This window comes from Peromyscus eremicus, chromosome 12, assembly GCF_949786415.1.
Source record: "Peromyscus eremicus chromosome 12, PerEre_H2_v1, whole genome shotgun sequence".
Classification (NCBI taxonomy): Eukaryota; Metazoa; Chordata; class Mammalia; order Rodentia; family Cricetidae; genus Peromyscus; species Peromyscus eremicus.
The window spans coordinates 10,534,760-10,551,256 of record NC_081428.1 but is presented as its reverse complement, the minus strand read 5'-3'; the positions used below and the strand labels follow the sequence as shown (position 1 = coordinate 10,551,256).

The window sequence follows — 16,497 nt, the reverse complement described above, 5'->3', positions numbered from 1 at the left end:
GGTATATAATCTGTTAATGAAGAGTGTCTGTTTCCTTTTGTGAGCCATTATCTTGGGAAATTGGACATACTCTTTTTAACCTTCCCTCCTTTAATGATTTTGAGGCAGAACGTTGGGTTTTGGGACTCACACATCAAGGTAAACAAGTTATCCATTCTTTCTTATCCAAAGCTATACTTTAGGTTTTATTGCATGAGAAGTGTGTATGTGTAAGGTGGGCCCCTTGGTACAATTTCAATTAAACATTGATATAGGCACTGAGGAGAATAGAATTCAGTTTTTAATTAAGTATTAGAGAACATGCTTGTGACTTGAGCCACTTTTAAGGTCAGAGTGCATTTTAACTCTTATTCTCATTAATGTTAAGTGTGTGTTTAAATGATATTTTTTCATCTTTAAAAATGGCATTATTGGATGCTGCTGTAATATTCTTTTCTAAAATAAAACCTAAAACTTTAGGTAAATATCCTCTCCCACTTTGCCTCTGGCTCTTCTTCCTTTTCCCAGCGGAGGCAGAGTAGTAAGTGAAGTGCTAAGAGACCGTTGCTAGAATCCTGCCATTGACTCACTCTCAAAGTCCCGAGAGCACAGATCTTCCTGTGTAAAATGAGGAAAAGGAGATGATTCTCCTGCCAGCTGTACTGCAGAAGAACCATTCCATAAAAACAAATCCAGTATGAGAATCAAGGAAAGGGCAGGCTGTTGTACTGGCTTTGCTTCTTCATTGAAATAAATGGACAGGCTGTCAGCAAGCCAGTGTCTCTGACGAGCTGGGACTCCGTGATGCGCTGATGCATGTGTGCTGGACAGAGCTGTGCATTTAACCAGATGCCCAGATGCTGGCCTTTCGACTGTGCTCTGTGACCAGGGAGGAGAGCCTCTACAAGGCAGAACTTCAATTTCCAGACTGTGAAGCAAACGCCGACAGCAGTAATTCACTGCTGAGAAGCCTTGGATGGGGAGCTCTTACATGTGGGGGAGGAACACTCAAATTGTCTGGCCTGCCTTCTCTCATTGTCTAAATTGGCACGAGGAAGCAGCCATTCGGTATCTGACATGTATGTGTGAATGAATGTCCAGGGAGTATCGAGCCAACTTTTCAAAAGTGATGAAACAGGGTATTTATGAGCGAGTCATTAGGATCTGTTTTCCAAACCTGGAGTCACAGGAACTAAACTGGCTGAATGAAATAACCAGGCATGTATGGGAAACAAAATTAAAAGTGTTTATGTTTTCTGTACCTTGAGGCTCCTTAGTGTGGGGGTGTCTTGCAAAGTTTACTCTCACCCTCACCCACTTGTGAAGAATTTCAGGTGAGCTATCTGGTATTTTAGATAAAGTCCTGATGCTGAGCAAAGTTCTGGGCTATGGCTATGCCGGAGCAAACTCTTCTCTTAAAGACAGAATCTGCTTAGGGAAGGGCAACTTGTTTGTTGGGTTTGACTGAGTCCCTGGGCTGGAGTGCCATTATTGAGAATAGTAGATGAACCATGACCCCCATTCAGCTGATAATGTGAGCAATGAAGGGTTAGCAGAGAGGATGAGGAAGGAAGTCATGGACTAGCGAGGTGAAATTGTTACAACATCCTTAAGATGTGGATGCACATGGTACAGTGTAGTGGTGCCTCTAAGACTGTCCCTCTCCCTTGAGTTTAATTTCAGAGACTAGATTCTATCCCATAGAGTATTTAGTTTAAATTAATTCAGCATTGCATAAAGTGCCAGGAGTCTTAAGCAATAAGCTGCTTTCAGAGTGGTGGGTAGATACATCTATTTACTCCCAGTGAGGAAACTAGTTCACCTCCTATGGGCATTTTGCAACTTGGTTCATTGATAAAGCAATTTATTAAGCCCATGACTTTTAATACTTAAAAGGACATTTCTGAGATCATCTACTGAGTTCTACCAAGGGGATGATGAGATTTTTGGCTACTTGTAGAAGACGTTTACACTTTCTGTGACTCAGCCAATCATTTGAAAGGTGGAAGTGAGCCTGACAAACTGCTCAAGCTGAACAACCTGAAGCCATTTAAAGTCCATCCATCAATCAAGAGAAATTTTAGCAACTGGTTTTAGACAGAGTAAGAGAGGGAAAAAAGAGAGAGGTGGGAGCGAGGAGAAAGAATGGAGACATTTTCTCCAGGAGAGTCTTTCTGGGTCTAACATCTGCTTATGTAAATCTATGCACAGTCACTGGCAACATGATCTTGTACAATAAACTATGAAATAGTGGGTGCTAAAATTCCCAAGATAATCTCATCTCCCTTCAAAAGTTTTCTGATGATTTGTCCTCTGGAAACTAGTTCTAAAATAAATTTCAAGCCTATGCTCTGGCAAAACAAAGAGCTCATAAGGAAGGGGAGTTTCTGAAAATGGCCCATATTTTCCGGTGGTGACATTGAAGGAAGTGCCCTTGCCTGTCTGACTAGTCTGATGGATCAAATCTATTGTTTTCATTCCCCTTAGGGGAAATATTCCGTGGTTTGAGAAGATCTATAAATGGGCCCCTGTGTGTGTTCATTCCTGTTACCTGCTCCCAGTAGAAAAACTAACCTAGGGGGAATATTTACCCACCCATCACTCATTAACCCATCACATGTCTACTCGCAATTTCTGATAATGCTGAGAGTGAACACACTCTGTGTCCCACTTCTGTGGAGTCGCACCCCTAGTCTGCAGCTGGTAAGCTACTGGTTTTGTAAGACTGGCAGGGTGCAGCCACCCCACCCCCAAGTGTCCTGCTGTTGTTATCAGGGTACAAACCTTCTTCCACACTTTATACAAGTGCTTAGACACTTCACCAGCAGCCTTGGTTTTCAGAGGGAAAAATAAAAACACACTTAATTAAAATGCAGCATGGAACCCATGAAGTACATAGAGTACATTGCACTTCTCACCTGTTGTTTGGAATTTTGCATTTTAATTCATATAAAGACCAACAATAGGTACAACAAGGAAAGGAAAATGGAGGCTGGGTACCACAGAAGTTGCGTGCTCCTTTCACATAGAAGAAAGTAATTAAAGCACCTTTGAATGTTTACAGGTATGCTGCAGGGTTAAAGGATATTCATCATGCTTTAAGAGAGTTGTTGAAGGAATTCATGATAAAAATCAGCCAGTCATTCAGTACACACACACACACACACACACACACACACACACACACACACGCACTTTCTAAATGACACGGATAAATATGTTGAATGATGTATCCTTTGATTATGAGTTTGCAGACAGTAGAAAGCTGGGTGCAAGTGATGGATGGACTTTTGGTAATGGTTCGCCTGTGAGCCCAGAGAAGCTGGCATGGAAAGTGTGGGCATGTCTTCCCTTGGCTCTCGAGGGACATGTGTTAGCTTCCCCCATTGCCTTCAAGGCTCAACCAGCAATCTCAGGAACTGAGCCCAAGTCACCTGAAGAAAAAAGTTATTGCAAACATTGAATAGATAAGAAACAAATAGAAAATACTTTCATCTAATTTGATTTTGCTTTTAATAGAAAAACACCAGTAGAATGTACATAATATTGCTGTGTATATAAATAGCTGTGGAGACATCACAATAGTTCCATCTCTCTCATCACCTGTCTGAGCCAAGAAAGATATTTCCTTAAATGCATTACTTCTCCCCAAAAGGCAAAAAGGCAGAACGGAATGGGCCTAGAGGAAACAGATATATTCTTTTAAATAACCACAAGCTTTTAGGTTATAACGAACGTTCTTTTCTGTTCCTTCTGGTCCAAATATGCAATTATGGAGGGCAGGTGGATGCTTAGTTCTCTGTTAAACCAGCAGGGTAAAGATGATCAAACCAGTGAGAGAGAGAGAGAGAGAGAGAGAGAGAGAGAGAGAGAGAGAGAGCGAGCAAACTGGGGGGAGGGGAGTAAGCAGGATTTTTGAAATGGGAACCCCACACGCACATACTCTCAAAGTTGTGAGCTGATTGTTTTTCTCAAACATATCAACATCCATGATAGCCTTCTACAACATCCAGACTAATTAATCTTCGTTTCAATTAATGGTGCGTGGGGCTGGGATGTGAGGGGAGAAGGGAGTTAGAATACGCCAAGGGAGAATTGTGTCCCAGTAAATGAAAACAATGAAACAGACATGAAAACCTTACCCTGCTTTAAAAATAAGCTCAAATATTTGAAATCAAACAAGCAATAAGCTGTTTCAAAGGGCCCTTTGAGTCTGAGTACCAGGCTTTGTGTGTTAGTCACCACCATCTGAAAATGTACTGGTTTATGGAGTTCCGATATCCAGGTGACTGCTTTGGGCTTTCAAAGTCTGTTGTTCTTTAGGGCTCTGAAGGCAAATCCTCAAACTATAAGTGCTGACTGCAACTTGTGGACATAGAAATTAAATTGAATTCAGAAAATATATCGAGCAGCTAAATTCTTTTATCCTTATTACTTAACAGTTCACCTTTGTGTTAGTCTAAATAATAACTAAAATAAAAGTTCAAACTTTGAAATTGAAACTGCCAACTAAAATGATCCTAAAGTGAGAATCCAGCATTAAAATTAATTTTTTTTAGCATTTGTCCTAAACTAAGGATGCAATGTTAATTTGCTCCAGTAAGCCTTTTCTATACTATTTTATTCCATCCCTCTGTCACCAGTCTCAAAATAGAGTTCAGCTAAAATTAATTTCTGAGTAACCCTTGGATGCTTTACCATAGATAAACTAGATGCAATTTCCACAGTTCCAAGTCTAAACCCAACTTTGTAAAATCTTTGAGAAACTGGCCTAAGAATGCCAGTGCACAAGGTTATGTAGGCAACAATACATATTTGCTTTATAGACCAAGCATTGATGAACATTAGTTAATGCTATTAGTTCCACATGTGATTTGAGAATCTATCCCATCCATGCCTACCTTCCAATGTGAGAGAATGATCTAGAATGCGGGATGCTAAGGAGTATGCTAAGAAAGTCATTTTATCATTCTCCCACTTGTCTGTGCCATTTAGGTAAAACACATGAACAGTGCCCTTTCGGGAGTCTATTGGTGACTTTATTCATCATCAAGGAAGTTACCTTTTCAGTTCCTTCCTCTTTGAGACTGATAATGTCCAGGTCAAAATCCTTTCTCAAGCCATCAGTCTTATTAAAGGTGATACGCCCAGTCAAGCCATCCCATCGAGCCTGAGGACAGTTAGAGTACAGTGTTATTACTTAACAGTTACCATAATCGCAAGCCCATCAACAGTGCAATGCCTCAGATTCATCCCAGTATCCAGTTACTCGGCTGCATCGTGATTCTAACCATTGCTTTGGTTCACTGACTTGAAAGTGGAGCACTTCACTGTTTTATTAGTTCTCATTTATTGTATCAGCCCTAACATTTAAACACAGTCAGTCTTGTAATAGTGGCAATCTAAATGGAGAGGAAGAAAAGAGTCACTCTAAAATCATCTGTTCATGGAATAAAAGAGTCCAAGAAGTCATAGCATTCTGTTTTCCAAGGTCAATTTGAACCCCCTTCAAGCTACTGCCGAAGGGAAGTGCCTCCTACCTCTTTCCTCCTCTATGAAAAAGATATGGACAAGTAATGCATCATTGACATTATTGGATGTTTAGAGTATTCATAATTTATATCTCTTTATATTTTGGGATTTTAGTTTCTTATGGCTACTATAGCCCATAGAAACAACCAATGACACATGCAAGGGAGACTAACTTTTGTGTGTACCTGGGCACTGCCTGGCATCACAGTCCCCTACCTTATAACATATCAATATTTTTTTTTTTTTGGTTTTTCGAGACAGGGTTTCTCTGTGTAGCTTGGCGCCTCTCCTGGAACTCACTTGGTAGCCCAGGCTGGCCTCGAACTCATAGATTTCCGCCTGGCTCTGCCTCCCGAGTGCTGGGATTAAAGGCATGCACCACCACCGCCCGGCACATATCAATTTTTATTTTTGTGCTGCAGTCACCACTTTCTTATTTTTAAGCCAAAGGCTGGCTTTGTGGAAATAAAAGCTACAAAATTAGCTACGGTGTTGAGGTTACTTCCAATGCCTAGCATCCAAGGACAATTTATCTAAAGCGTTGGTTCAGTTGAAATCTCTACTGTGTTAAGGGTTGGGATTAAGTTCACTGTAGACAATGAGCAGTCTTACCCCACCTCCAGATCTGTTTGGAAGAAGGTAGTTATTTTCATTAAGTTCTACACAGTTTGGGGAAAGCTTTTTCCTGGAGGCAGCTTTTCTGTTATGGAGGTCATGTTGTGAATCAATTTAGCCCATTGTGCAGAATTTATGGGGCTCTCTGAAAATGTAAAGAACCAGTAGCATTTACCTCTTGCTGTAGCATATAGCTTGTAGCATGTCTTAAAACCCAGTTTAGAAATCCAATTTTATTTCTATAGAGTTGCCTATTGTGTTGCTTTGTTTGGATTCTGTTGCATTAGCTTTATTCTTGTTCCAATCATCGCGGCTGAGTAATTTCCACTTCTTGCTTTCCCCCCTGCACATCCAAGTGGCAGAATAGTTTCCTTTTCATGTTCTGACAATGGCTCCTTCCCTGCCTTAGATATCGACAAAGACTCCCTGCCTGGTCTTTTACCGAGCTGTATCTCTTGACCTTCAAAGTCAGCATTGCCAACATTACACATGGCTACCTGCCTCCTATCCCTAGATAAGTTGTATTTGTATTTGGACTTTTGGACTAATTGCTGCTAAGCATTTATTAATCACCAATTTAACTATTGATCAAGGTGAACATATAATTTTTGTATGCCATAAATAAGACCCGTAAGGAACCCACATTCTGAAGCAGGGCTGAACCATGTACAATTTAGATAATGACATACAATTATATTCTTCATAATCATAATTTGCTTGCCTTATGTAGATGCATTGCTGAGGGCACAATTACAGTATGCTTAACTGAAAACAATACTTATATAATTGTCCCTATTTTAGGAGATAGCTTTAATATCTACCCTGTTAGAGATCTTTAGACAATTACCACTTAATACCAACTAAGTCAAATAATATGATTGCTTTATTTTAGCTTTGGGCATTTCATCTAATGGACAAAAAAATAAGAATCAGAAACTCAGAGAAGAACAAAAAAATGTTTCATTAGCCATTATGACTTATTGTATGTCTTTTCTCAAGAAATTATTAGTTGTTATAAATATATATGTAATATATACATGTATATATGTGTTTGGTATGTAAATGTCTAACACCCAATTCTAGGTTCTTAGAGTAGACAATTATAAATACCAACTTATTAACATGACTTCTTTACTCATTTTTTCTAAAGGTAATTTAAATATGTAAAGGATATTAAACCCTTCCTTAAAATTTCCCCTGACATACCATTTTCATTTGCTATGGTGAATATCTTGTCTCCCATAGAAAGACAGATACTTAGTTGAGAGTAGAGTGTCTTCTTGTAGGGAACATGGACTATTAAGAACAGTAGTTTCCAAAATTTTTTTCCTTTTAATGTTAGAAGCAATTATTTTTCTGAGGATTTGGAATAGAAGGCTCATGGAGATCCCAAAAGTGAACTTCCCTCATTAAATTAAAGAAAGAAAATACATCCTCTGTCTCAAACCCCTCATTGATGGTATCACCAGGCCTGGTAAGAAGTCATTTCTACATGACTATTGTATGCATTACTAAAACTTCACTGGAATTTGAAACTAAGCCAAAAAATTGATATGATTTGAATTAATGCTGAGGAGAAATAATATTTTTTTAGTTTACTATTATATAGTGTCCATAGTTGCATGCTAATTTGTAGTTGCTCTCTGTAATAAATCAGTTGTGTATAAAAGTTATCACTTCACTACTCCATAGGACATTAGTAACCTTTGCCTTTCCTGGCAGCTTCTGAAACAGCTAGTTCTCTGCCATCCTGCTGGTTCACATGCAACTGACGTAAAATTATGTACGCTGCTAGAGACTGTCCTATGAAGCCACTCAAATATCCTTGCCCACTAGGGTGGCTGTGTAGGTCATTCACACTTAGAAACATCTTTTTATATTTTCCCCAGTCCTAGGGCAAAGCCTAAGCTGTAAGAGCACTTTGTAATTCCTAACCTCTGTCTATATTGCTTTTCTTGTCTTCCCTTTCCTCTTCTGATTATGTGTTCTAATTCTGAACTTTGGTCAAATCTGTCAGTTCAAAACTATTTTGACTAACTCATGGCTTGAATACTTTCTCCTCTGTGATTGGATTCAGAGACTAGTCTCATCTCACTGGCCACCCCCATTGGTGGTTCAGAGAATGTTTAGTGTCTCAGGAACTGACACACAACCAGGTGTACACAATCCTGGGTATTTGGCTGCTGGGATGGCCTCAAGAACATAAACAGGATGTGTGTGTGTGTGTGTGTGTGTGTGTGTGTGTGTGTGTGTGTGTGTACTTGTTTAAGCAGTTGTTTTACATAGACTGTAGGGATGTTCAGGAATCTGGCACTTTGTTATCAAGTGGTGGTCTATCATAGAAATAAAATGCTACAATATTAAGATATGCTTGTGGGTGCAATAGTAGGCATGAATCTTATGAGGGTATCTAATAGCTTCCTGATTAGATTTGATGCTTTCTCCACAGGAGGAAATGCTTGCTTAGTATTATATATCTGGCCAAGAACTTCTGTCTGGGAAGTTCATAGGCCCCAGAGGTAAATCTACTATTATTTTGGTAAATGGACATAGTATCAACTTTCCTCTAAATTCAGATCTCTGTATCCATATTTAGTGCAGCTCTCAGACCTCATCAGGGAGTTCTTTGTGCAGCAGATGGTAGTTAACGCAGAACCTCCTAAGTGGTCCAAGTACAGAGAGTAAGTGACGGTGGATTGCTCAGTCATAATTGGGACACTAGCATCATATCTTCTCCTCTCGAAGCTCAGGAAACATTTTGGAAGAGAGAGCAGAAAGATTTTAAGAGCTGGAGTTTGGCCAGGGATGTGGTGTTGTGAAATAATGTTTTCTGCACATGACAGGACTGATATATTTATAATCCCACAGCAGCTCTGGTTGCATGCCAAGACCTGTCCAAGATGAAGCCAGTCAATATTCTGCCATAGAAAGGAGAAAGGTTGATGAAGCCCAACCCTTAGCTGAGGAGCTATTACAGCTGATGGCTAGCCATGGGAGGAGGAGGAAGAGTCTGTTTTCATCAGGGGTACCACTGCTGGTTGGTCATCCATGCTAAAATGGATGGCCCCACACTCATAGGTGTATGGTAAGCACCAACTGGGCTCAGTGGGTTAATTTCTTTAAAAATATCATAAAATTCAGAGGGGAGAGGGACTAGATTTAGGAGGAAGTATGGGGAGAATATACAGATGACTATAATCAAAATACATTATATGTGTATACAGCATTCTCAAGAGTATTAGTGAAATATATTTAAAAGTATCACAGAAATTGTTACCTTAGAGTCATTTCGATCGCATGGAATTGTTTCTTAAAAATTAGCTAATAAGCCGGGCGGTGGTGGCGCACGCCTTTAATCCCAGCACTCGGAAGGCAGAGCCAGGCGGATCTCTGTTAGTTCGAGGCCAGCCTGGGCTACCAAGTGAGTTCCAGGAAAGGCGCAAAGCTACACAGAGAAACCCTGTCTCGAAAAACCAAAAAAAAAAAAAAAAAAAAAAAAAAGCTAATAAAGTATTGTATGCCTTTCCTTTAATTCTTTTGGCATGAATTATATAGTTCATATACAATAATTTTTTTTAATTTTTTCTCATGGATGGGAAAGTTTGATTGTCATAAATTTTTTATACCAGTTCAGTGATTAGGTTGGGCTAGCATTGCCACACAATACTAAAAACAAAGGCATGAACTTACTTATGCAATCTACTGAGTTAGAATTAGGACAGAATTTTATATCAATACTAATTCTACTCTGTGACAGATCCTTTTAAACTTAATTTTCATGTTTCTGATCGATCAGCAGACCTTGAGATATTATTAAATAATGTTTATTTGTGAATCATTGTTGGCTATCTGGATAATCATTCAGTAAAATATGCTGACAAGTTTATTTTCATATGCACATGTAGCTTCATGCAGGTGATGTACATTTATTTATTTATTTTTGTTATAAAATAAGATGCTACCTTGGGTCATGTTATTTCACATGCTTATTTTTCTTACTTTCAGGAAGTCATTAAAGGCTTGTGTGCATCAAGGGAGTTGTGTTATGTACACTCATGTATGTAAGATGATGAATGAGCTGAACTTTCAAGGGTGAAAAGATAGACTACATTCCAGATCATGAACAAACATAGGTCATGAAAGAGCATGAATATGGGTAGGATCCGGAATTTGAGGGAATGGAGTATCAGGACCTTAAAGGTGAATACCTGTACACAAACCTAAGTAGATGCTAAAAAATGTATTGAATTTTAGCAAAGCTTGTATAGTATTTACAGTTTTATTAATAAGATGAACAATTTAAGGGTGTTTTTTGTGATATTTTCTCCCAAATATTCTAAAATATGAAATTTGAATTTATCCCCTTTCAAAAATGATGATTAATCTTAGAGTATCTTTCTGCTCTTAATGAGAGTACATAAAAATTAGTGACTTACCTTACTTGTAATCTATTCTAACAGGATTCCATTCCCACTCCATTCCACCATCCAGTGGTTTCAACTTTATTCTCTTTCTTGGTTGAGAAAGCAGTTTGGAAACTGCTTTTGACAATGAATGTGAATCTCAGCGACTCAGGGGAAGATGGGGCCAGATGCTCTGACCTCCTGTTAAGCTGGGTGGTTATTGGTACAGTGCAGCTTTGATACTTAAGGTAACATCATTTTGACAGATGTTACCATATTATATAAGCACATAAACATACATGGTCTACTATTGGGCCATATATGGGGAACCTTTGGTGATGCATCACTACTGTGATATTTGAGAACAAATCTCATTCAATCAATCAGCAAACCTATTGTCAAGGACCAAGTGTTCAAATACGGAACTAAGGTCTAGAAAACCACTTCAAGGATCTGTTCTCTCATTTTCTCTATGGTTTTCAGGATTCCAGACTTATTAGTGGTAAGGAAAGTATTTTTCTGGCAAGCCAGGAAATCTCTCAGATGTTCAGCACCTTGAAGAAACCTAAACTCACCAAACTGTATAGAAATGCATAGGGATACTATGCTGATACAGTTCTTGAATTGCTGTAATATACTTGTATGATTGAATGAATAATATTGTCTCTCTTCCAACACCCATGTGCTAATCCTGTATGCTAGATTATGTCAAAGAGATATGATATGACCAAGGTAAGAATGTTAACATGGAAAGTTCACCTGGACTTTCTGACTCTGCCCCATATAACCCCAAAGATCTGTATAAGAAGGGCCTAGGAGGGGCTCAGCCAATACAAGAGGAAGTGATAACACTTGCAGAAGTCAGAGGGAGATTTGGAAGATGCTACATCGTTGGCTTTGAAGTCAGAGGCAGATCTCTACAAGACGGGGCTTAGAGAATGTCTCCCAAAGCAGGGAAAGGTGAAGGAATTTAATTTTCTTTATAGCCCCCAGAAGAAATCACGCTTCCAACCCTCGACTTTGGCTCCATGAGACATGTGCCAGATTCCTGACTGCCAGAATCATAAGAGAATTAAGTTGTGTAGCTCTGAGATGGTTTGGTGGGTAAGGCACTTACAGACAAGCCCAGCACTTGAGTTCAAAACCTGGGGAAAACATGCTGAAAGGAGAGAACAACTCAAGTCTTGTGTCCTGTGGCCTCCACATGCACTCTGGGGCAAGTGAGTGCCTCTAGATACGCACACACACACACACACTCACAGCACACTCACTCTTGCAGACACTCACACACATCACACTCACTCTCACACACACAATACACTCACACATACACACACTCACACACACGTCACTCATACACACTCACTCACATACATACAGATAAATAAATATGTGTAAGGATAATCTTGAGTTACATTACATCAAAGAGTTTGTGATAATGTATTTAAACATCAACAGAACCTTTAAACTCCTTGTAATAAAAGAGTCAGTGAAAATAACAAAAATCATTTCTGGAGAAGAGAGACCTGAATGTAAAGCCAAATGCTAACTTGGAAATTTCTCATAGAAACTATTTTGTGAACTCAGTATCTGCTTGAGGCAGTGGCTCTGACTTTGCCACCTAGGCTCTAGTAGCCTATGTAGTTAATTAACACCTTCTTGGCCCTCATATAAATTAATCAAGCCCAAATTGAGTGACAACAGACTTCCTGCAATATGAATAGTCTTCTGCCATTATTTATGATGTAACCACAGAGTAGTAAATTACCTAAATCTTGAAAATAAAACAAAAGGATGACTCTGTGCTCTCCCAGTGCCCCATGGGATCACTAACAGCCCTGTGTATGAATGATTTAATTCTAGAGGCTTCTACTTTTGTTGTTGTATTACTTTATGTTGTTGAGGATCCAGACTATGAAATTACATGTTAACTAATAATTTTTTTTTTTTTGTCCAACAGAAATGCAAGTAATTTCATGACTTTTAAAGGTTGCCCTGTAGTGTAAGAACATGTTTTTTACTCCAGCTCCACAGGATCATTTCAGACCTTTTCTGGTGGAGATGCTGTTACCGTTGCTCCCCGGTGATCCGGCTTTAGTGTCTGGGTGCGCCCATCACTAAGAAGATTTGGGTTGTCTCTTCACTTTGGATTTGCCTGAGAATCATACTGATAACTTTGGAGGATGTGAAGGAATCTACATGTGCTATCTCATGTGACCTTTATAGTAGCTGAGGTGGTACACCTCATGTCATCCCAGGTTCCTCAAGGGGACAAAGCCTACAGTCAGTATCAATCCCTGGAGGATCCAGAGACAGACGGCCTTGGAATTTCCCTGTCACACTGCCTCCTCAAGGTGAGGTCATGAGAAAACCACAGGACAAGGCTCCTTTCCTCCCTTTATACTGTGACTTTGGACTTTGCATATATCATGAGGAGAGCGTATACTCCAACCCCAAACAAAAGAAGAAATAAAAGGATGTTTGTAAATCATCACTACAATCCTGAATTTCACTGGCTCAGTGGCTTGTTTCCTATCTGAGTTGCCCACGTAGACTCATCTTATCTCTCAAGGAATCACTCAGAGGGAAAATAAAACTTACATTCTGGCTTCTAGAATCCCATTTCTTTGCTTTGTCTAGCACAGAGCAGCCTGTCCTCAAAGTCAAGGCTGCAAAGCTGGATGGAGTTTTCTGCAGGAGGAGAATCAGAGGGAAGCACTCTAGGACGGCCCTTTCCCTTTGGGTCTTGAGTCTGGTCACCTGGAATTCAGTACAGGATTCCAACGGCCACTGAAAAGGGAAATTCTTGAAAAGATGTTCTGAACTCTTGGACTTGCATGTCCTCGTGGTTGAAGTGCTTCTGATTTTGCTGCCAGACTGCCTCTCAGTGCCATCATAACCCCTTCTGTTCACCAACCACTGGGTAAAATGGGGCTCATGACAGACTTGCTCTCTGGGATTTTGGGGTTTTTGAATCGTGTGTGTTCAGTTGAAAGACTTTTTACCATAAACACTGGTGACTTTTGCTGACTTAAAATTTTAATTGTAAGGCTGCAAAGCACATTTTTAAGTTCTTTCTTGTCACACAAGCCTATTCCCATTCAAATGTCTTCTGTGTATCTCCCACACAGTCTTCCCTCCCCTGCCTTTATTTTGACAAGTTCAAAATAGCTTCTTTTCTTTTATTCTGAGATGTCAATATTGCCTTGACTTTTGCAAGGCACACTGGATCCATGATATGACAGAATAATTTAAAAAAGCTAAAGGGAAAATTAGGAAAATTTCAGGTGAAAGCAGGAGGATTTTGTAACCCAATAAATAGATAAGCTTCTATTGGCTTCAATTCAATTCCAACCACACTGCATCGAGAAATTAAAAATCAACAACAACAAAGCCACTAGGAGACAGCTAATTAATTGTCACATATTGCTCACAAACAAAGCTTTGTCATAAACTTGGCATTATAAACAAGGTATCTTTCAATGTAACGACAGCTAACTTACAGTGTTATAAACATGAAGCGTTTATTTTGGGGGGGGGAGGAATTTGACTTTGGTATCAAACGATGTGAGTTCAAATTTTGACCTTCATTTTGATTAGCTAGTGGCTCTGGGCAAATTGCTTTGATCTTCATTTGCAAAAATGAGTACTATCTTCACCTAGACATTATAAAGATAAAAATATGTAATGCTTCAAAATCTTTACAAAGGATTATTGGCTTGGAAGCTGAATAGAAAACCAGTTTGCTTATTTTCTCTTTGCTTGTTTGCTCCTTGCTGATGTCTGGTTACTCATACAGAAGTTCACAGTGAACTTTGCTCCATCTCCAGGACTTTTCATGCTGCTCATTAGCAAAATGCAGAGGGCCCTTCCAGACCATCACTTATGTTAACAGAGGGACTCCCATCTTTAAATGAGCATGTCATATGCACTTGTTTGAGGTGGAATTCAAGGATTTGGAGCTTCTTTACAAGTACTTTAGTTCAGTTTAATGAAGGTGGTTCTCACAGCACACAATGAGAATCACTGAAATATGACTTGAAGCTTGGCAACTCCACAGACCTGATATTCTTTGGCTGTGTTTGTAGAACTATGACAACAAAGAGTTATTAATCAGATGTTAAGCATGGAACATTTTGATGATTAATGTCCCCCTCCCTTTCTCGTTTTCTCTATCTATCTATCTATCTATCTATCTATCTATCTATCTATCTATCATTTAATTATAGAGAATGTACAGCTAAGAAGTAAATAGTAGCATTGATAATGATGTTATGGAACTGAGAAAGTCAGCTACAGTTGGTATGATCTGTGTTATATTTAGAAATTAGACATTAAAATTTCCACTGGGCCTTAACAGGGTTTGATATTTTTTATACTTTCACTGGCAGCATTGTGACCATAGTTTTGGGCATGTGCTCATTGAATCTCATTATCCCTATAGTCCAAGATATTATGGAAAGTAATACAAACCACTCTGAGATAAATTATTCTGTTGAATTGTAAGCAAAGGAGATTTATGGAGTCTTCTCTGAGAGTCTGTTGGCCCTCAAGAAGTGGATGTGTCTCACAGTTCTCAGAGCTATAATTATTCTTGGGTTCACTACTGTTTTTTACTGTTCTTCTTGGACAGCTATATTGCATTTACTTACATAAGGAATTAACTTCTTCCTGCTCCAACCCTAGTGTTCTTTCAGTGGAGCACTAGTCAGGTGATAGTTTAGACTCAATGGCATGCCCACCGAAGTCCAAAGCTTTTATGTTGGTATGGGTCTGAAGGTGGCTGAGCTCATGGCTCAAAGATCCCTGCATGTGGCTTGCAGTGGAGGAGCTTACACCTCCCAATGGCCACTACCCATGAACTTTGTGTTCAAATGTTGTGGATTCATCCTCAGACTCTGTGCACACTCATAATTTATACCTTTGTTCCTTCTACTCTGTCTACTTGAAATTCCTTCTTCAAACATGTTTTTAGAAGTCTTACTTATTGATAGAATGCTGAATTAACAAAAGAATCAATCAGGATCAATTCAAATGCCACCTCTGATGGGATGCTGTCTGAATAACTTCATTTAGCATGTCTAGTTTTTTTTTTATTTTAGATTTTTTCTTCCTCCATTGTCATGTGTGTGGGCACACTTGTGTCAGTGTATGTGTGTGTGTGTGTGTGTGTGTGTGTGTGTGTGTGTGTGTGTGTGTGATTATAAACGTGGAAACCTGACATTGATGTTGGGAATCCTCCTCGACCATTCTTCTCCTTTACTCAATGAGGCAGGGGGTAATCAAATTCAGAGCTTGCTGAGAAGGCTAGTCTCGCTAGCCAGCTTGCTCAGGGATCCCCAGTTTCTACCTTCCTGAAATTAAGACAAACTAATGCTAGGTCATCATGCCTTCTGAGCATTGATATGGGTGCTAAGACTCCATTTTTGGGCATCACACTTGCCTGGCAAGTGCTTTAACCACTGAGCCACCCCCTCAAACCCTTATTCTAAAGATTTTAATTGTGTTTTGTTTATAGCCTATACTACCCCTCATTGCAGCCCCTTGTTAAAACTAATTGTGTGTATTTCCCTCTAAGCTATGCTTTCTTAGTGCTGAAGTAGTTTATATTAACCATTTCCCTTTGGGGCTAACCATTCCCTTTGAACATAACATTGTTAGGTGTATAGTCTATGCCTACTGCATGCTAATGAACTGCATTTCTGAACAAGCTATTTCAAAAACTCATGTACTACTACAACTTCACAAGATGCAGAAGTGACAGACTTCAACAATAAATTAGTTTGAAATGACATGAGCCTTTTACTGTTAAACCTTCTCATATCAGAGACCTTTCTGATTTTACTTTAATCACAATATGACAGCACTTTCTTTGCTCAACCTTGAGCCTCTGTACCTTGGGATTTCCTTATCAAAACTTTTATGGCTTAGGAATAATTACTGTAACCCTGCCATCTCCTCCGGGCTT

At 39.3% G+C, this 16,497-nt stretch overlaps 1 protein-coding gene across 12 annotated transcripts in view; it reads right to left on the bottom strand.

Moving 5' to 3' along the window:
* Positions 1-16,497, bottom strand: part of Grik1 (glutamate ionotropic receptor kainate type subunit 1) — a 386,759-nt gene that overhangs the window by 56,923 nt on the left and 313,339 nt on the right. For 7 of the 12 annotated variants that reach the window (XM_059276869.1, XM_059276873.1, XM_059276877.1 and 4 more), the window contains one exon: positions 5,042-5,149. In XM_059276869.1, the coding sequence (XP_059132852.1) occupies positions 5,042-5,149 (108 nt within the window). Of the gene's footprint in view, positions 1-2,763; positions 2,809-5,041; positions 5,150-16,497 lie in introns of all 12 variants that reach the window. The other 5 variants (XM_059276868.1, XM_059276871.1, XM_059276876.1 and 2 more) reach the window with 1 other exon arrangement.